This window comes from Drosophila santomea, chromosome 3L (genome assembly GCF_016746245.2).
Source record: "Drosophila santomea strain STO CAGO 1482 chromosome 3L, Prin_Dsan_1.1, whole genome shotgun sequence".
Classification (NCBI taxonomy): Eukaryota; Metazoa; Arthropoda; class Insecta; order Diptera; family Drosophilidae; genus Drosophila; species Drosophila santomea.
In genome coordinates, this window is record NC_053018.2 from 15,014,576 (window position 1) to 15,035,076 (window position 20,501).

Below are 20,501 nucleotides of genomic sequence, written 5' to 3' on the forward strand. Positions count from 1 at the left end.
TTTGGCACCCCCAGAAAAAATGTCACAAGCTTCTTATGTTTCTTTCAGTACACAAACCGGCTCACTTTATTGCCTTGGCCCCAAATACTGGGTTGCATGAATATGTTTCTCCTGAGGAACAGACACTCATCGGTCCATTCCAAATGTAATCCAAAGGGCCCTCGATATCAAACAGTTTTCAAACAATCGGTGTTGAATTGATCCTTGCATACATACATGCGTATTATGTGCGAAGTTGGTTTCTCTACATTGAAGTGTATATATCATACAATTGATTACGTTTGTTTGTTTTGATCTTTAACTGACAATAACTTATAGAATAGATCGTCAAAGGTTATTTAATATCCGCATTTTTCTCAACTAGCAAGTATGTAGAAGCGGTATTTGTATAGTACAAAAATAATCTTTATTAACTCGTAATTAATTGAATTTTTTCCTTCAATACGTTACTTTTAAGATGAATACTTTCATTGGAAAATATTTTTCTACTTGTCCGAAAATTATATACAAATTGAAACATGGTTTTCTAAAAGTCCACGTAACTAAGGTTATTAATAAGGTTGTATTTATGTACACTATCTGAATTGGTATTCCGCAAAATGTGTGCAATTGAAACAGGTGATTATGTATAGAAAGTTAAGTGGGATAAATAACTTAGGATACAGATACATTTTTTAAAAAAATTTCCAAATTAAAGCTTTGTCAAATTCGATTCTCCTTTTGCACACATTTTGGGTGCCCCAAACTTGTATATAGAGTGGCTAAAACTTAGTTCACTACGACTTAGCACTAACTTCTTCTACTGAAGATACACCTCTTGGACAACTTCATGATGTGGCTGCTGTGGCTGCAAGTCCTCTTGCATGTGCAACTGTTGATGCTGCTCCTCGATCGTTCCGCTATCATCGTATTCGATCAACTGATCATCCTCCGTCTGTTGGTGATGGTCTATGATTATGTGCTCTTGATCCAACTGATGGTGATCCACCAACTGGTGCTCTTGGTGATACTCATGTTGCTGCTGATGCTGTTGCTGCTGTTGGTGTTGACTGTGGTGATGATGTGGATGATGGGTAAACACCAGTGGCGGTGGCGACGTCGATGTAGCCATGTGCTCATGGATCGCTGACGTGCCACTTGGTGTCGATGGTGTGCTGGCGGTGTTTGTGCTCTGATGATAAGTGGCTTGCTGATTTCGAACAATATGACCGGCGGCAGTGACACTGGTCACGCTGGCGCGCTGATTTGTGCGCGTCAAGGTGACTGTCACCTCAGAGCCCAGTCCGGCAAACGAAACAGCTGGCGTGGATGGCGGCGAGGAGGATGAAGCTCCAGCTCCTCCGCCACCAGATGATGATGATGATGTTGCTGCTGCTGCTGCTGCCGCCGCTGAGGCTCTGGCCTGGAGTATCTTACGGGTGGGCAATTGAGAAGTACTCTGAGTGGATGCGGTGGCTGATGCTCCCGATTGTGGCACATAGTTGATGAGCAGGACACGCTCGCCGCTGGTCGTCTGCGCCGCATGACCGCGCAGTATACGACGCTGCAGTGTGGATGTGGTTCCTGCTCCAGTACCAGTTCCAGTCGATGATGTCGATGTTGCTGGCGTTATGCTTCTGCTGTGGCTGCTGCTGCTCAATTGATTTGCTGCTGCTGTGCCGCAGTTGTTGCTGCTGTTGTTGTGGCTCGAGCTGCTGGTGTTATGCTGCTGCTGCTGCTGCCCGCTACCGCCTCCTCCACCGTCTCCTCCTCCTCCAGGGCCGCTGGACATATCGTTGGATCATCATTACGTATTGTTACCGCCTTTCAAAATGAAAACCTTCTTTACCAAAATGTTCTTGTTGTTGCCCTGTTTTTTGAATGATTTTGATTTGTTGGCGGATGCATGAATGATTAGTTTTTACACACAGATGTAGTGAATTCAATTGGTTAGATGGCGTTTAGTTGTTATTAACGTGGCAGCGAGAAAGAGAAGAAGACAAGATAAAAACGATTTGTTAATGATTGCTCATGTGTTGCAAAATGGGATACACTGCTGTGGAAAATGCTTGTGGTGTGGATGAGTTTTCGTTGGTGCTGTGTAAAGTGTCATTAGTCACTATTCGAGTTTTCGTTAAGTTGCAGTCTTTATTTTTTATGTCAACAGTCTTGCAATCAGGAGAAGCGAAAAACTAATAATCAAGAAATATTCAAAATGTTCATTCATGCAAATAATTACATTACAAGATAATTACTAAAAAAATATTAGAGTTAATAGCTAAAGCAACTATAAATAAATTAATTAAAAAATTATATTTAAAGGGCCATCACCGAAAAGGGTAAAACAAAAGAAAATACTAAGAATAATTTTGTTTAAAAAGGTTTTGTTTTATTAAACTTATCTTTTGTAAATTGTTTTAAATAAAATTAGATTTTATTTAAGTATGTAAGACGACTAACAATAATTCAACCAGTTAAGGTAGAAGAAATATGCCCTTTCGTTCAAATTTATATAATTAAATCATAAGTCCCAGGAATGTATTTCATCTACCTAAACTAGTACAACGGGGTCTAAATTTCAGGAAAAATTTGCAACTATTAAAATTAAGAAATATACATATAAAATTGGTTCAATTTAAACATAGAACACCTAATTCTTAAACAAAAATAAAAGAAGAAGAGATATCGAATTGATTACTGATTGATTACTTGAGTGGTTGTTGGTGGGCAGACACAGAATTGGGTTTTTAGAAACCATCTTGAGCGAACTCTCTTATGATCAGATCAAGTACTTTTGAGCTGCTTAAGTAAATCTTTGTAAATCAAGGAATTGTATACTAAGTGTATTTGTAATTAATCAATATTTTTTTAATCAAGGTGCAATCGTTCAGGGCCAGAACTTGACCGTGAGCAAGGGATCCTTGTGGGATTAAGGTGTTTAACTGATCTGCAGGACTTCAAAGTGACTAGAGGTCCTCTAGCATTGGGACATTTGTAACACCATACAAAATGATAATATTTATAAAGTATGTAAAATATGCAAGTAATTTCCAATAACCATAGAGCACTTTAGCGTTTATCTAGCAACAAAATAAATTGTAGGGGGGCAAATCAACATTTAAAGTCATAAAATTGTACAACAAAATGGTAAGGTAAACAACTAAATATGCCTTTCGGGCTTTCTAAAACTAATTTAGAATTCGTCTACGCATTTCGCAAAGAGAATATTTAAAGCGTTTAGCAAAATCCCAAATTAATATTTGTATAGAATAGTACAAGGTGGATCTAAGACTTCGGTCCGATCAGAGCGTCTGTTGTGTTTGCTGTTGCTGCTGTTGTTGCTGCTGCTGTTGCTGCTGCTGCTGTTGTTGCTGCTGCTGCTGCTGTTGCTGTTGTTGTTGAAAGTCAGTCATATTCACCTGATTCAAATTGCCAATGATCTGATGCCCCTGCAGCGTCTGCACCTGGGCAATCGAAAGCGGAGCTCCACTCTCGCTGCCATCGGATTGAGCCACTAGTTGCTGCTGCTGACCTGCCGCCTGTTGCTGTGCGGCAGCCGCCGCTTGAGCACTCGTCGTGGCCGTTGTTATGTTGCCCGACGAGTCTATGATTTGGTGATGTTGCAGCTGCTGTTGCTGCTGCTGCTGGACTTGCTGCTGCACTTGCTGCACCTGTTGTTGCACTTGTCCGCCCGTCGCACCGCTCACTGTCATTGCCTGCTGCTGCTGTTGTTGTTGCTGCTGCTGTTGCTGCTGGGCATCCGGATCCTTTTTGACCTGCACACCCTGCAAGGTGTGCAGGGATTGAACCGTCTGGACCTGTGGCACACTGCCACTGGTGCTCAGTGCTCCACTGCCTGAACCGCTGGATCCGCTGCTTGACTTCTTGCCACTGATTGCTGCAAGGAAGGAATGAGTTGATGGTGAGAAGGTTGCCGCTGGAGTGAGCCCAGGTACACAGGGGGATAGTAGGAGTAATACAGAGCGAGAGGACGACATTACAGCAACATCGCTGGCCCAATAGAGAAACAACGCGGCCTTCTAGGACTACAGCCAAAAAGAGGTCATGAAAATGTGTGGATTGTGTAGGTGGAAGGTGTTAAAAAGAACGCAAGACAAAACAAATGTTAATATGGGTTAAAATCAATGTGAACAACAAATAAATTAGAATCAAAAGATCTAGTGAAAACAAACATGTAGGTTATTAAAACGATACAAAAACAACGTAACAAAATTCAACGTACAATTCAAGACTTTTAAATACGAATATCGGCCTGATTGTCAATTCTAAATCCGCAAGATTTGCTCCAATGAATTAAAGATTCAAGCAACTCTTTCCAGAGGAATTACGAAACATTACAAAGATCAGTTCGAAGTTAGTAGGTTTGGAAATCGACCAACAGTATTTTCTTGCAACTAAGAGAAACAATAATAATAAACAGCCAATTGCAGTAAATTAAAGTCCGTGCCACAGGCAAAGATTAATTTGGTTTTTGTTTTTGTTATATAAAAAAATATATAATATTTTATTAATTAAACAATTTGTAATATAATATTTAAAATAGAGAAACTTAAACCGATTGCGATCCTCGATTGTAATTGTACATTTAATTTTTACAACAATTATTTGCGACACTAATTAGATTATTTAAGTAAGTTAATCGAGTATTCATTTACGTGGAGACATACGGAATTCTCTCTTTTTCCTTTTCTCTGTGGTACAATATGCAAGAAAATACTGCATAAGAAAATGTTATATGTTAAGAAGCGCAATTTTGAAAAGTTATGCAAATTAAAAACTTACGCAGCAATTAATTATGAAAAAATTAAAAATGATACAGGAAATGAACACAAATCCTTCGATCAGATCACGGGGAATTTGTTTGTTTGCTGATTGTTATTTACAAAACGTTTTCGTGAGTGTTATGCAAGGTGTTGGTGTTTTTTTTTTGTTTTTGGAAATGTGGATGATGGTGGTGTCGTTGGTGCGTTGGAATGATTCAAGGCTCGGCTGGAGGTGGCTACTGCGGCTGCTGCTGTTGCTGCTGCGGCATAAATACTTGATCGCCCACAATGTGTATGACGTTCTGCATGCCCTGCTGTTGTGCCTGCTGTTGCTGCTGCCCAGTGCCGCCCCCGCCGCCCTCGTGTTTGATGTATGCCTGTCCACCACCCGCTAATGTTGCCGTTGTCAAGTGCTGTTGATGTTGCTGCTGCAGTTGCTGCTGTTGTTGCTGCTGGGGCAGCACACTTTGGGCCAGGATGGCCGGCGCCCCCGCGGCCTGCGGTGCATTTGATATCACTCTCGTTGGCGTCGTACCGGATGATTGTCCTCCTGCTGATCCTGCTCCGCCTGGTCCATCACTGCCCACTGTGTTGTCGCCCTCTGCCGTTGTGTTCAGCTCCATGCTGGAGTCTAGGGTTGTATCGTTACCGGACTTACTTTTCTTCTCCTTCTTCACGCCGGGTTTGGCAAAGTGCCGCAGCTCGAGATGGCGCCGCAGGTTCCGGGATTGACGAATGACAGCATAGCAAATGGGGCAAGTAGCAGGTTGTTCAGATTGTGATCGCGAACGTGGTTCTGCAAACGGAAAAAGATCGTTCTTTAGTACTAGGACCACATTGTGGGATGGTATATTGAGTATTCACTGGCTCTTATAATGTGGACTCTTCTCATATTCCAAAAATATACTTCTAATTGGTAATCATAGTGCATACCCCCAAATTAAAACTCACTTTCTGATCCGGGCGGATGTTTAGCGCGTTTAGCCTTTGGCGTGGATAAGCCGCTTGTTGTATTGCCACCAGATGAACCAGTTGCTCCTTGTGCCGTTGTTATTTCGCCAGTTGCCGCATTTGCAGACGTTACCGGTATCATGTTGTTGGGGTCCATGGTCACAATAGTCTCTACTTTTTGTCCTTCGCTCTTGATGATCGGTGTGGACGATAGCAGTTGGCCCTCGGCTCCATTTTCGCCAAGCACCTGTTGCACGGATCCAGAGCCGTGGGAGGAGGTCGGTGTGCCCATGATCGTTTCCATTCCTTCAACTTTGCTTATTTTCGGTGCCGTAGCTGCACAAGGAGGAAATTAATGTCATTATTGTTGGTCGTTTCGAATGCTTACTTAATACGTTGAGTACGTTTAATAAACAAATTTTATGAAAAAAGGGGGTTTAACTTACGTGACATTTTCTTCACGCGTGGTTTGCGCTTGCGTGCCGGGAGAAAAGCCTGAATCACTGCCTGGTCGTGTTTAGCCGCGTCGGTGGTCACAATTGTCTGCTGTTGTCCTGCTGCGTTGGTCTGGGTCGTTGCCTGGAGTATCTGGCCCTGGTGATGGATGTCCTCCACCACCTGGGCATGAACCGTTTGCTGTGGGGCCGTGGCGATAGTCGCAATCAGTTGGTCCTGGTCGTGATGTTGCGGAATCATGTGCTGCAGTTGTATCGAGTGCGTGGTGTAGTCGTCCTTGGTCACCGTCTGCGGGGCCAGTCCCTGGATGTTCAGGCACTGGGCAGCCTGCAGTAGCGACGGCAGCTGGGCGTGATCCACGCTCACCTCCCCGCGGTACACAAACTCCAGCAGCGCCTCCAGATCGTTCGCATTGACGCCAGCCAACATTACTACTGGATGCTTGCATGGTGTATTCTGTAAAAATTAGGACAAATTTATATAACAGATAAGTAAAAAATGGTGTGAAATGTTGATATATTATCTTTTAACTATAAAACGATATCGTTAATATTCCTAGAGCACTAGGGGCTTTCTTTTATATGGGAATTACACATAGTCACACAACTAAAGGGATAATAAGGAGTTATGTACAATAGTGTAAATAGATTCTAGATAATATAGAAATATTTTTATTCTCCATTTCTAAAAATAAAATTATGTTTGATAACCAAAACCAGTTTCTATAAATCTGCTAAATGAAAACTATAAATCTTTTATAACGTTGTATCATTGTATCGCAGTATAAAATTCCATTTCTTGAAGGAAACGTGTTAAATACAGGGTAATTGAAAATATTGCCCTTCTCTATAAGAAAGCTTTAGAAAGTTGGAAGGTTCTTCAGCCGACGTTTCCCTTGGCTTAAACTTCATCGTGGAGAGTTCTGTTTGTTTTGAAAACGTCTCACATTTTTGGCGTGAATTGAGAGGCCAGTTCGTCAGTCCGCCAAACCAAATAAAAACAATAACAAAACAGTCGGACGGAGATGGAAATAATGGAAACTCGCTGTGCGACGCGTCGCTCACACTCTCCACCGCTCACGCACACAGTGACACAGACAAAAGACAACCGGCTTTTACTTTTGCGCGCTCTGCACATTCTGCAGCAGGATTTTGAGGAGATTTCGAGATGCTGAAAAAGAAAACAGAGCAGCGCTTAAAGAAAGAGCGCTTAGCAGTTCTTCCGCTCCCTCTCCCACTCCGCTCCCGCTCCGGACATTTAATTAGCTACCACTACTCAGAAAACAACCCCTCTCCCTTTGATTTCTCCCTTTCCCTTGCCAACACCAACCCCTCATCCAATGCCAATCTCTTTAAATGACACTTCCCCTCACACTCCCATTCGCGCTCTTTGAACTCTGCCACCAACCAACCTAAGTCTCGCTCATCGATTTTTCAGAGTTGCATTCCATTTGCTGTTGCCGTGGGAGCAAGGGAGAGGGAGCAAGAGCGACAAAGAGCGACCGCCATGTGTTTTTGCGTGCGTGTGTGAGTGTAACGAGATCAGTACATCTTGTACATTTCGGACTCTTGCAGAGTTCACAGCCGCATTTGGTTTCGTTCTTTTTGTTTTTTCTTTTGACATTTCCCCAACGGCGGCTCTGAGCGGCGTTTTTAAAAATTACGCTCTGTTTACTTTTTTCACGGCCCAGGAAAGGAGAGGAGAGATGAGGAGCGGAGCGCAGAGTAACCGCTGCCGGCGTCGCATCAGGTGTTTTCATTTCGCTGGCCGCGCTCTGTTTTGGTCAGTATTTCCATTACGATAGGGCCACGCATTGAAGACGGTCTAAGTTTCATACTTTAGCGCACATTTTGCACTATCTATACAGTGGCGGAAAAGCACCAAGTTAAAGTGCAAATGCAAATGGAAATGCAAATGAGTTGTTAAAAAGTACAGTATCGCAAAGCAGCTAAGGAAAAAATGGGAAAAGTTGCAAGCTCCATTTAAAAGTGCGCCCTCCTAATATGAAATGGTATAATTTCTAGGAATACGGGTCGGATTCGATAAGAGGGAAGTGGTTCTATTGAATGCCCCAGACAGGCTTGATAATCTTTGGTACAATCTGGACTTAGACGCTATGTTATAAATATAAAAAGAAATTAAATGAATTAGATATGTATATCAAAGTTCAGGTACTTTTAATTAGGTAAAGTTATAAATCATATAATAACATTTTACAGATAAAAAGGAATTCTTTTTTTACCAAGAACCACATGGGACAATAGAATATATTTCTTGGCGACAGATAAAATATAAATGGGAAATAAGTAAAAGGAATACAAATTGAATACAAAATATAGTTGTATGTATCCATATCCCCAATATTTCAAGTTCCCCCTAGCCAGTGCCAACTGTACAGTTCTGCCTGTGAAAAAAGAGGTCGCGCTCGTGTGCACCCAACAACAACAGCAAGAACCAAAAGCGAGGCGAAAGCTCCAACCATCCAACAACTACAACAGTTGCCGCGCTGCTTGTTGGCGCTCTCGTTTGCGCTCGCTCTAACACATGCGAACTAAAAGTTGGCGCAGCAGCTTTCGGCTCTCCCCTCTCTGTTCCACCCCCGGGGGCCAAACCACTTTTCTTTCAGCCAAACCAACTGGTTCTCTCGCTCTCTCCCTCTCTGTCTGCGCTCTGTCTCTACGTCTCACTCTCTCGTTCTCCGGTGAACTTTGCAACAAGAAAAAGCTGATAAGCAGGATGGGTGGCGGGAGTGCGTGGGGCGGAGCCACTCATTCAACTCAATTGACAGTGGAAAACTTGTACAAAAATCTCTAGACAACTTTTGGAGCGGAGCGTGAATCTGCGTTATTTATACATATGTATGTATTTGCGTGTGTCTGTCTCATTCTCTGCGCTCCACACATTAACCTATTTCTGCGATTGGATTTCTCTGTTTACAAACTGTACGCCACGTTTGAGGTTATGTACAAGCTCTCTTATTGAAAGGTGTTCTAGGCACTTTTTCCGAACCGAGCACTCACCTTTAGCAAGTCCAGCAGAAAGGGGGAGGCGGCGCACAGGACTATCTTGTGGGCGGGAAAACTCCGCCCGCCGGCGGCCAACGTGCAATCGACGAGGTCGCCATGGCAGCGCAACAATTGGATTGCCGATACGAGGCTGGTGCCGTAATCGCCCCAGGTGAGCGAATACAGCGAATTCATTGGCAGCGACATCAAAGCGGTCGCGTCCAAATCCAACAATTGTTGTTCCTCCCCAGCGTTGCTAGCGTATTCGCTGCTATTTGTCTCCAACACGACGATTTATGTTAAACGGTTACGGGGAAAATTCTCTTTAAGTTGGGATTTTTCGCGAAAATCCCCTTTCTACTCCTCCTCCACAACGCCACTGCTTTTCCAACTCCCCTTGCTCTTCCTCTTCTTCTTGCTGCTTGGCGCGCTGCTTTCTCGAAACTGAAATGAAAAATAGAAAAGAAAAGAGTACAGAAGTTAGTTATTAGCTCTCTATCTCTCTTTCTCTCTCGCTCTCACTCTCCCGCACTCACTCTCTCGCACTCTTTGCGCGCGAGAGCGAGACAACGCATGTGTGTTGGCTGCTCACAGGAATTTTGTTGTTGGAAAAGACTTTTTCACAAGGGGGACTGACTACTAGTATGAAATTGATGTTTCAAAAATCGTTGCTGCCCACAAAATCACACAAAAATAGCGCGCCACATTTAAAAACGCCAACAGCACACACACGCGCACAAACTCAGACGGACGGAAAGCAGACACAATCACATTTTTTAATACACAGTACAGTCAAGCCATGAGACACGCATTTAATTTTTTTTTGTCACTCAGTTATTTTGTGCGTTTTATAATCATGTGTCTCTTGATATTGTTATTGTTTTCCCGCTCACGGAGCGCACTTTTTTTTGTTTGTTGGTTTGGTTTTGGTTTGTGAAATTATCTTCTCACCGGAGCGCAAAAGAAAATTTCAGTGGCTGTGGGTGATTTTGTGCCTTCTCTTTCTCTTGGCCGTACGCTTTTTTCTCCTGCTTGTTTGTCCGCTCGCCAACGTTGGATAACTCGAACTGAGACTGAGTAAATGGTTTCGATCGAATTTCGCTGCTCCGGCGCTGCCAGCGCGGCCAGTTTTTCAGTTCTCTACTCGAGGGAGAAAATGTGTAATTTCTGTGCTGCTGGTGGTGGTTGTTTTGAGTGGTGGTGTGCGTGCGCGCCTGTATCTGTGTATCTATGAGAGAAGTGACCTGCCTGGCAACGCTCTTTGAAGTACAGTTGTCGAGCGGCATTGCCAGATGGAGCGTAGGAAGAGTATTTTTAGGCTGGAGAGGAGAGCAAGACGCAAGACAATAAACGTCGGCAAGATAGTAAACAAAACTATAAAAGGTGGTAAATATTGAATGATGGAAATATTCTGGGCCGACTTCACGGACGAAAAACACATGTGGCCGACCGGTCGGATGGAATAGTGTGTGATAAGAAAAAGGTCATCGGGATGCAGAGGTTCCGGTTCCAAAACTATCGGATCCGGGATCAAAATTTCTGCCAGCTTATGATTATTAAGATTGAATTAAGCATATATAGTTAAAAATTTATCTATCTAATTAAATATCGAGCAATTGTGTAGCAACAAGTTCCGATATTAGCTATTATTAAAGCGATAGGTAGATTTTCTTGGTGCGAGTCCTTAATCGAACCATTTATTATGAACGATCACCAACATGCAAAAGGGTATTGATTCCAATAATAACAAGTGAAATAAGTATCATCTCTACTGAGGTTTCCAAAAAGATCAAAGAATCTGATAGGTTTGGAATAAAATATATATGTATAATAACTGGTGTGTTTATTTGGAACTTGATAAAACATTTAATTCAAACTTGCAAATTCAGTTTGGATTCCTCTTTTGCTCCAAAAAATCAACAGATCCTGTGAAAGTAATAATAACAACTGGTAGAAAAGCCGGCTCGCTCTTACGGTCTACATTCTCTTTCCTCTGTATCTGACTCTCCTCTCTCCTTGCCAATCCAATTCAATCACCTGTTACTTTTGACACATCTCAGAGACCGGAGACCCTACAGGGTAAAAACATAAAGCCAGTCTCATTCTCGTATGCAGATCAAGTCCAGCTTAAGAGCGGAGAGACTCCGCGATAGGGAAGTTAGCCGAATTTGGAACCGAGGGAGAGTGGCACTTTTAGTCAATGCTCAGAGAAGAAAGTAATATAAAGTGAGCGAGTGGCCAAATTTTTAAGATTACAATTTTCTCTGTTTTGATGCTGCTGGGCAGTGGGATGGGGCCATGAGAAATGCCGTTCGAAAGGCCCCTTTAAAGTTCCAATCGGCGTTAAAGCAGTGAGCATGTTTCATGTTTCTCAGCTGGCAATACCGACCAACGGAGCATGATGTGAGAGGGAGAGAGAATGTGCCAGGCGGGGGGTGGTGGTGGTGGGTGGGTGACTAGGCAGAGTGGACGTGTTGGTTGGGGCGGGGAAGGGGTAGAGGAGGGGAGGAATGAGCTCGAACTGAGCACAGTAGTAAATGAAATGTATAACTGATTTTTGAGAACAAATTGTTTGAGAGCAATTAGAGTATAGCTTGGTCTATTTTTAAAAATGAGTTCAGCTTTATTTAAGCTTAATGTTTTGGAAACTGTGCAATCAAATTAAAGTATTATGTTTTATAAAAATTTAAAACTACTAAACGAAGCATTTGTCCCACTGTGCGCCAACCCGACTGTATGAAATTCGAACGGCGCGGCACGACTTTAGCCTGGCCTTCCCCACCGCGCCTTATCGCGTTGTTTCTATTTAAAAAAAAAAACTGAATATACTTGAAATGAACGCAAAACATGAAGAATTCAGCACAAATTTGTTGAAAAGAAATACGCAAATGTATGCGACTTATTTGCCTATCGCCGTCTGCCTATATACATATGCATGTATGTGTGCTCTGGCGTTTGATGGGGGCCATCGAATTATAACCTCATTTTGTGTCGCTAATTAATTTAACAAAATTTAATGGAAAATGACGAATGACTCCCGCCCGAAAACCACAACAATGAACCCTGGACGGAGTGGCGAGCAAACATCTCGAGTTGGATGTCGTGGTCATAATAAACCGATTTACCATGTGCACTGTGTACAATTTCCAACTGTGAGTGGGAGAAACCGTTTCTGGCGCTGCTCCTGCCGCTCAGAGCGAGACGGAGAAATGTGAAGAGGCCAGCAGAGAAGAGGGGAGGGGCGGCGGGCAAATGGTGGCGGAGCGGGAGCGTAATGTCACCGGCATTGTATCCAATTTCCACTAAAAAATAAACCCAATTCGCCAAAAACAAAATCCGTGCTCACGAAAAGTTCACTCTCTCCCTCTCAGTCTTAAAAGCAAAGTGGATTCTTTGGAGCCAAAATAAATACACTGGTCGAATTTAGATGTCCGCGAAACATATTTTCAATGCCTGACTGAAATTCAGAAAAACCTACATGGTCATATAAAACTAGTTTCTGGCAAATAAAGTATTAATCTTTATTTAATTTAGTAAACTTTTGTAGCTAAAAAAGAGTATATTTGAATTATTGTTCATAATAATTTGCAATTTCGAATGAAGATAAGATTATGGGCTTTCTAGGGATTACTTACTCTACTGGCAATCAAATTGTTTCCTTATGATTGTATGATCATAGGCTTGAAAAATAATGATGATAGCTATTTCTAAGATCATTATTTCTATAATTTCTAATAATTTTAAAGTTTATAGAAGCTAGTATTCCTGTTTCATGTTATTTTGCTACATCTACTTGCCTGTGGTTTTCTCATTTGCCAGGATTGCACCATGCGACCGTTTGGTAATTAATTTCCGCGTAATTTTCAATTTCGTAGGCGAATACGCAGCTTTTGTTGACAATCACCGACAGACGAACTTTGGCTATCAGCTCCAGGGGCTTAATTACAGGTGTCTCGTGCACAATTACAATATGTGAGGCGTGGTAGATCATGGGATCCCCGGGGTAAACCAGAAAGTCCGCTCCAAATGCATCTCCGGAAGTCACGTACTTCCCGCGCTTCCACAGATCTTTAAAAACACGGTATTTCAGGGAAGTGGTGTTGACAATGGGACCGGTAACTATTTGCGCAGCTGTTGATTGTAGAATTGAAGTAATCTTATAGAGAGATAATGTTTTTAATATATCTACAGTGATCTGTGGGATGTTCACAAGGAACCTCCACCAAGGCATTTTGGCGATCGAATCTAAAATTCGAAGACATCTCCAATAGTACATCGTTGGCAGTCAGAGAGGCAGCTAAAAGTAAAGGGTTAAAAGTTAATTATCTTAAAATTCTTTCTTTATGCACATTTAAAAAAAAAGTAATTTAAAAACATATCAGCTTTAATATTTTAAATAAACTAGGAGAAAAGTAATTCTTAATTTAGGTGAAATGCCACAATTACTTTACTATGACACAGGCCAAGGGGGGGGTTTTAACTTACATATGTTATGTGAATATAATATAAAAAATATATTATGAAAAATATGATGACTTTTTGTTCGAATAAACATTTTTAATCGTGTTATAAAGTAACGTACACAAAAAATTCTGACAATTAAGTATGAATTGTCAAGTTATTTGAACTTTTATATAAAAAGTTCTTATGTCTTATTACCCATTTCATTTTTCCCCTGCTTAAGCAGCTTTTTGCGTTTTCCCGTCAGAATCTTATCCATGTATCGCTCAGTTTCCCGTAGTTTCTCCGCTTTCAGGGCTTCCTCCTGTCCCAATAATCGGGATTCGAAATCTGCCTTGCTCTTCTCCAATTTCTCGACTGTGGGTTTAGCCTTTAAATCCTTAGATTTATCAACTAACTTTGCTATATTCTCATCCAAGAGCAATTGGGTTTCAAATTTACTAAGTTCCACGGGTAGAGCTGAAAAGGGTGAATAATTTAAATGGAGTATATTAAGGAGCGTTCAATCCCATAGCTTATATATAATCTTGTAAAGTTATAGTTATATAATGATAATGCTGGGTGTGTAAACTAAGAAAACCTTATAGAAATAGATATCTTACTGGATTGATTGGGACTCCAGCCTTTTGTGTTCGCTGTGCCCACTGGGGCACCCATTATGTGATATTTGCTACGGAGTTCCATGTAATCTGGGCAGTGAACGGATTTAGTTCAATTCTAATCTTATTGGGCTTTCAGTCACTCACCATCCACGTTGAAAACGAAGCCAGTACCATTTAGCAGAGTTAAATACATTTTTGCAAAAATCTTTTGTTATTAAAATCCGGCTAGAGATGGGAGAAGTTCAGGTACCTGTTGTTTCTTTAACATATGTTATGTTAGCCGAAGCTTATTTCAGAGATGCCATATTTCGTATATAACGGAAAATGTTGTTTAATTCTTTTAACGCCCAACACTTAATAACACAATTTAAATAATGTTCTTTATTAATAAAAATATGATATATATATATACAAATTATTAAAACTTTTTATTACTAAAAGAATGTCTAATTATTGCTTACATTAAATACTAACTACAGCTCTTACTCCCAAATATGAGCCACTGTTTGCTTCCGGTTCATGCCAATTGTTTGCAATTAATATTCAATGTTTGTAAGAAAGCGGCACTGTTAACTATAACAGAATAGTGTAACCATCACATTTGCCACCGACTGTCTGGCATCGCACCAATGCCGATAACGATTGCTTGGTAGCAGCCTGATCTGTTGTTGTTTTTGGTCGGGGGGCGTTGAAACTAACTCCCCGCTGTATTGTATATAACATTAAACAATAGCACGGCAATCGAGTGCTGCAATAATTTACATCACTTACATTTACATAACGCACTCGGCGGCCAATCGTAAATATGTAAAGACAACGAGAAACGCGTGCGAACGAAAACGAATGGCGAAAAAACGAACAGCACACAAAAAGGGCGAAAACTGCGAATTGGCTACAAGTAGCAGCGTACGAAATCCCCAGATGGATAACTAAAGTCCGCTGCGTTCAATTTGTTCCTATTAAAGTGCTTATTAATTAGTTAATCCATCTAATCGCCCACTTGAGCTGCAAACAAGTGTGAGTAAATAAGGGTGTGCTTGTGCGTGGGTGCGAACTTTTCGCTGTTCCTGTTTATTTACCTATTTATCTTTTTATATTTATTTAAGTTTTCGACCCATTGTTTACCTGCGCTGCGTGCGCTAAACGAAGTGCGAAAATGTATATCTGCACATTGTTAATGTTCACATAATGCCAAGTGCCGATCTTCGATATCGAATAACTGATACCTGGTGAGAAAACGCGGGGTAACAAATTGTATACATTTTACATCAGAATATTGGGTGGGAATTTTAAGTTTTGTATTATAAATTATAAATCTTGTTATAAACTGGAAACAAAGAATAACTTTGAAATGAATAACTTATCATTGTTCCCAGTTTATAACAATTAAATACAGAATAGAACGTTACTCATAAATTTGTTAAAGTTTAATCTTGTTTAAATATGCCCTTAGTAAGAGCTAAGAGTAGCCATTTTTAATAAATAATCCTCGGTGAATAATAAGTAAATCCCGATAAGACGACGCCAAAACAACCGCCGTGCTAAATAGACCCCATTTTTGAGCTGCCAATTTCCTTCCACTTTCAGACCCACCGATCGAACTTCTGGCGGCGAGGAGGAAGAAGATAGCTTTCCGGGCGCTTGGCCATGTAAGTTAAGTCTAGGTCTACTGCCTGCCAACGTCTCGAGTGCACAGTACATAACAATTATAATTATTCTAACTCACGGCCAGGTCATGTGGCGAGAATTGCGACAGCTGCCACCATCGACGACGTCGTTAATCCAACCCGGGTAAGGCAAAAGGCGGCTACAAAGAAGCGTTAAACGGTGCGACCTTCGGAACCAACCCAACCCCCCACGGGCCTCCCCACGGAACTCTTCAAAAAAGCCAATAAAATTAGCAACTACACTTGGGTTTCATAGAAGAAAGCACACACATGCGAAAACACAAAAGCCATCCTTAATATAGGAAATGTTTAGAAACGTTTTGATAGGGCCAACAAATCAGAAAGGGACAATCTCTTAAACATATTTCAATTTAAAAAAGATCGTAAAAGATGCAATTGAGCTCTAAACAAGCAGGAATATGTTCTTAAATAATTATTTAGCACATATTAAATATATTAACATATTCATTACTTATCACTCTTCTGTAATAATTTTGAAAGAATTGGCATATACATATTATACTTGAATTAATTTTGAGCAGTGTAAAAACTAAATGCCTTGCTTTTGTTGCAGCGCCTGCATTAGTCATAGGAGGAATGAGGATGACAGCCGGCCCAAGGGAACGCCACCAGCACAACGAACCAGAGACCGAGCCAGAGCGAAAAGCCAAACCAGAAGTGGAAGCAAAGCAGCCCCAAGGCAAACAGTTAGCTAATTAATACGACGGCAAGTGGAGGAATCCAGGGCAGAGCGAATGATGTTTAAGATTAGGCAGCGCAACTGCATGCTGATAGTGACGGCCCTGGTGCTGGCACCATGCATAGTGATCCTGATGGTGATGGGACCCGAGCTATCCACCGAACAGTCGCTGACGCAGCGCCTGGCCGAATGCCATATGCGACTGCAGTACTTGGAGTCCATGTACCGTGCCCGACAGGAGGACGTAGCGCTGCTTTCCCAATACCTCGGCCAGTTGCAGAGCGTCAATGTGACGGGAGCCAGTGCTCCACCGCCGCCGCCACCGCTGCCCGTGGTGAATCTGCTCGACGGACTGAGTCCCGAGGCCAGGCAGCTGCTGAGGAATGCGTCGCATATCAGTAAAGGTGGCAGTGCTAATGGTTCGATGGCCAGGAGCCAGAATATACGGCTTCCGAATGCCTACCATTTCCTGCCGCATCTCCTGGACGATGCGGGCTCCCTGCGACCAGCATACTTGCAAAGCAAGGGCCGTTCGGATGTGAGCATTGTTCTGGGTGTGCCCACCGTGCGGAGGGAGAAACAATCGTACCTCCTCGGAACCCTCCACAATCTCATCGAGAACATGAACGACGAGGAGCAGAACGAAACACTGATCATTGTCTACATAGGAGAAACAGATATGGAATCCGTGCAACTTATTGCTCGTCAAATCGAGGCCAGTTTCGATCAGCATGTGGAGAGTGGACTGATTGATATAATAGCACCTGCAGCTAGTTACTATCCAAATTTCGAAAGACTTCGCATCACACTGAACGATCCTTTGGAGCGCGTTAAATGGCGTAGTAAGCAGAATTTGGACTTTGCCTACCTGATGGCCTACGCCCATTCGAAGGGAACCTTTTACGTTCAACTGGAGGACGATATACTAACCAAGCGGCAGTTCATCACCACCATGAAGAAATTTGCCTTGATCAAGAGCGCGTTGACGAAACCCGATCAGCCTGAGTGGTTTGTGCTAGACTTTTGCCAACTAGGCTTTATTGGCAAGATGTTCAAGAGTGCGGAGCTACCCTACCTGATCACCTATTTCCAAATGTTCTACAATGACAAGCCAGTGGACTGGCTACTTACGTATTTTATCGAGTCCAAGGTTTGTCGAACGGACAAGGATCAGAAGCACTGCAATGCGGAGAAGGCAAAGTACTGGCAGCATTTTCGAAAATCCCTTTTCCAGCATATTGGTACAAGTTCATCGCTGAAAGGAAAAGTTCAAAAGCTTAAGGACAAGCAGTTCGGAAGTAAGGTGCCGCAATATTATGCCCATACGCATAATCCACCGGCGCTGGTGAAGTCCAACATTGCTCCGTATAAAAACTATGTGTTGAAGCGAGCATATAGAGGAGAGTCCTACTTCTGGGGCTTGCTGCCACAGCCTGGAGATCTGGTGCAGATTATATTCGAGCGGCCCACGCAGCTGAAGCACTACCTCTTCCGAAGCGGCAACTCGGAGCACCCGTCCGACAGGTTCTACAACACGACGGTGGAGCTCCTTCCGTCTGATACGCTGAGCGAAAACTCGTCCGTCTGGAGCAACTTCAACACCACCACGGACGGCTACCTGGTGGTGGGTTCGTTCGATAGCTTAGGCGTGGCCGAGGGCCTTTTGGATGCAAAGATTGGTGCAATCAAGGAGCTGCGCCTCCACGTCCACAGTGACAGCGAGAATTGGGCCCTGCTCAGCGAGATCGAACTACAGGAATGGGGCAGCGATGCTAAGTCCGAGGACAATGCCGCAAAGCCACGGTATGTGGGGGGTAGCTGATTGCTGCATCGCCACCGGCAGCGGCAAAACTGGCAAGAATAGGAGCAACAAGTCCTGCTAATCCCTCTGCCCTCCCATCTCCAGTTAATGTCTATACTAATGCCCATCCACAATTTGTCTATATCTGTTGGGATTGTGTCGATTTCGCTGAGATACAGTCGTGGGAGCAAAAGGTAATCTTATTGAAATAGCTTGAGAAACATTTAGGAATAACTAACACCATATTTCAATGGTTGCCTTGAATATTTTTTCCCACGGATAGGCAACCGTATCATAAAAATGTTAAGGTTTTGGTGAAGAATTCGTTTTGCTCCCAAGACTTTGTCATGGTTTTTGCTTAGATGCGAGTCGATCTATCCTAATAATTGTACATCTGTGTGTATATTTTTCGAATGACGCTTTTACCCTCGATTATCTCAGTGTGTAAATAATCTCTCGCTCTCCTAACTTTTAGTGATTATCCTTAGCTATAAGGCTCAAGCATGGCTGTAGACCAATTGCATTGCCATACATCCCCAGAACCAATTTGTTAGGGTTTCTTTAACTTAAGTGTTACAAGCCTCGGCAATATGATTGGTCTACAGTCTCCCAAAAGTCTTATTTACTCCCAAGCTGTCAGTATATATTTTTCGCATAACCATATGGATTTGATATATGTACTCCAAGTGCCCCTTCCATTTTTTATGGTGGTATAATATATTTGGTATAGATTATGGAGATCAAGTTGTGGGCTATGTAACTAAGGCGATTTCTTTGTATTCCTATGTTGTTTGAATATAATCTTTTGGTTTATTTCCTTTAGTTTTAAGTGTTAAACTCATTTTATTGGTAACCCAGAACACATTCCAATTTATTTTGTTTTCATTTTCTGAACCTCCAAGTGATCAAGAATCTCGAACCCGCTGAAATCTTATCGATCAATTATGAATTAAGAAATATTTACACATTGTTGCACACTTAAGTTTAATCTGTACCGTTGTACATTTGTTAAAAGTATTCCTTTACTTTAATAATTTATCTTAATATTATGAATTCACCCATCATGCTTGTGTTAGTTTCACCAGTAATATAGCCACCATCTTGAACACGAAGCCATAACTACATAAATAAATACAAAATATGCATAAACATAAACATTGAACCATTAAATAACGAAACGATTTTTAGCATTGTTGCTTTTTTACTGTGATTTGTTAATAATTTGTGCATAACAATGAACGAGGTATATACCTAAATTATATATACACGTAAATGTAAAACAAACAACTCTAATTAGCTATTGTAAAACGAAATTCCAAAAAACAAAAACAATCATTCATAAGAAAACATTTTTTATATACATACGATCCATTTTATGATTGGTTTAACTAATTGGAAACGCCAAATTTTTTGAAAGACTATGAAAAACTGAAAACAAGAATGATGATTGTTTAAACTTGGTTCCTGTTGAGTAAAGAGAATTGCAACATATAGTGGCATATATATATATTTACGACTTTGGTTCGATGCATTGTGATGCATTTTTCACTTTCTAAAGTTTATTCGATTTCAATTCGTATGCCACTGTATATAGAGTAACAGATATACAGATATTGTAGACTGCTTTCGATAAACTGAACAATTGAAACGAATGTTTTGCATATACTTACTATTGCATAAATGTACGAACATAAATATATTTTTATATACTCCTGTGTTATGTGTGCGCGGCAACTAGCAACACTAATTTACAGCACCCGCTCTCCCCGAAACACTCATTTTGCCAAATTGCAACCAATTAGCAAGCAACAATAATAGTGGATAGTGAACAATCGGAATTATATATAAATATTAGCTGGCATTATAGGCTTCCCCTTCCATGAAACGACAACACATAACGATCGTAGCTGAATTATTACAAATTACAATTTTACAATATTCATAAGCCGTTGGGAAAACTCAAAACTTAATCGAACAAATCAACAAATCAAATCAAACATGAACAACAAATATGCGTGTAATGTGTGTATAAGCTTAATAAATAACTCAAGTATTTGAAATTGACGTTCAATGTGGTTTCTTAATTATCTTCAAA

The 20,501-nt window shown here is 41.5% G+C and overlaps 4 protein-coding genes across 9 annotated transcripts; 1 reads left to right on the forward strand and 3 right to left on the reverse strand.

Moving 5' to 3' along the window:
- Positions 1 to 36: 36 nt before the first annotated feature.
- LOC120447686 (lateral signaling target protein 2 homolog) lies at positions 37 to 1,771 on the reverse strand. Its single transcript, XM_039629216.2, has one exon. The coding sequence runs from the start codon at positions 1,769 to 1,771 to the stop codon at positions 800 to 802; it is 972 nt and encodes a 323-aa protein (XP_039485150.1). The 3' UTR covers positions 37 to 799.
- On the reverse strand, positions 1,715 to 9,383 carry LOC120447685 (transcription factor GAGA). 5 transcript variants are annotated; one of them, XM_039629215.2, is made up of 6 exons: positions 9,191 to 9,383; positions 6,161 to 6,626; positions 5,715 to 6,050; positions 5,422 to 5,559; positions 3,399 to 3,877; positions 1,715 to 1,849 (listed from the first exon to the last, which is right to left on the reverse strand). In XM_039629215.2, the coding sequence occupies exons 1-6, from the start codon at positions 9,380 to 9,382 to the stop codon at positions 1,787 to 1,789; spliced, it is 1,674 nt and encodes a 557-aa protein (XP_039485149.1). In that variant the 5' UTR covers position 9,383; the 3' UTR covers positions 1,715 to 1,786. The 5 variants fall into 5 exon arrangements, 4 of the variants coding, with proteins under 4 accessions (XP_039485149.1, XP_039485147.1, XP_039485148.1 ...); XM_039629213.2 differs by having other exon boundaries at positions 5,299 to 5,559; XM_039629214.2 differs by lacking the exon at positions 1,715 to 1,849 and having other exon boundaries at positions 2,417 to 3,877.
- A 105-nt stretch (positions 9,384 to 9,488) lies between these two features.
- On the reverse strand, positions 9,489 to 14,504 carry LOC120447687 (probable tRNA-splicing endonuclease subunit tsp-4). Its single transcript, XM_039629217.1, has 6 exons — positions 14,383 to 14,504; positions 14,239 to 14,325; positions 13,835 to 14,095; positions 13,365 to 13,472; positions 12,973 to 13,306; positions 9,489 to 9,619 (listed from the first exon to the last, which is right to left on the reverse strand). The coding sequence occupies exons 1-5, from the start codon at positions 14,429 to 14,431 to the stop codon at positions 12,984 to 12,986; spliced, it is 828 nt and encodes a 275-aa protein (XP_039485151.1). The 5' UTR covers positions 14,432 to 14,504; the 3' UTR covers positions 9,489 to 9,619; positions 12,973 to 12,983.
- A 391-nt stretch (positions 14,505 to 14,895) lies between these two features.
- On the forward strand, positions 14,896 to 20,470 carry LOC120448346 (alpha-1,3-mannosyl-glycoprotein 4-beta-N-acetylglucosaminyltransferase A). Of its 2 annotated transcripts, XM_039630309.2 has the most exons (5): positions 14,896 to 15,255; positions 15,345 to 15,467; positions 15,826 to 15,887; positions 15,971 to 16,029; positions 16,480 to 20,470. In XM_039630309.2, exon 5 carries the CDS (start codon positions 16,661 to 16,663, stop codon positions 18,425 to 18,427), a length of 1,767 nt encoding a protein of 588 aa, XP_039486243.1. In that variant the 5' UTR covers positions 14,896 to 15,255; positions 15,345 to 15,467; positions 15,826 to 15,887; positions 15,971 to 16,029; positions 16,480 to 16,660; the 3' UTR covers positions 18,428 to 20,470. The 2 variants fall into 2 exon arrangements, with proteins under 2 accessions (XP_039486243.1, XP_039486244.1); XM_039630310.2 differs by lacking the exon at positions 15,345 to 15,467.
- Positions 20,471 to 20,501: the final 31 nt, after the last annotated feature.

Excerpts from the sequence above, each read along its gene's own strand:
- LOC120447685 (XM_039629212.2), bottom strand. The coding sequence starts at position 9,382 with ATGTCGCTGCCAATGAATTCGCTGTATTCGCTCACCTGGGGCGATTAC. Across the intron at positions 6,051-6,160 it reads ACGCGTGAAGAAAATGTCAC|CTACGGCACCGAAAATAAGC; the intron begins GTAAGTTAAACC and ends CTCCTTGTGCAG. Across the intron at positions 3,878-5,298 it reads AGCAGGAGGACAATCATCCG|CAATCAGTGGCAAGAAGTCA; the intron begins GTACGACGCCAA and ends CCTTCCTTGCAG.
- LOC120448346 (XM_039630309.2), top strand. The coding sequence starts at position 16,661 with ATGATGTTTAAGATTAGGCAGCGCAACTGCATGCTGATAGTGACGGCC.
- LOC120447687 (XM_039629217.1), bottom strand. The coding sequence starts at position 14,431 with ATGTATTTAACTCTGCTAAATGGTACTGGCTTCGTTTTCAACGTGGAT. Across the intron at positions 13,473-13,834 it reads GCAGGGGAAAAATGAAATGG|CTGCCTCTCTGACTGCCAAC; the intron begins GTAATAAGACAT and ends CTTTACTTTTAG. Across the intron at positions 13,307-13,364 it reads TGAACATCCCACAGATCACT|CTGCGCAAATAGTTACCGGT; the intron begins GTAGATATATTA and ends TACAATCAACAG.
- LOC120447686 (XM_039629216.2), bottom strand. The coding sequence starts at position 1,771 with ATGTCCAGCGGCCCTGGAGGAGGAGGAGACGGTGGAGGAGGCGGTAGC.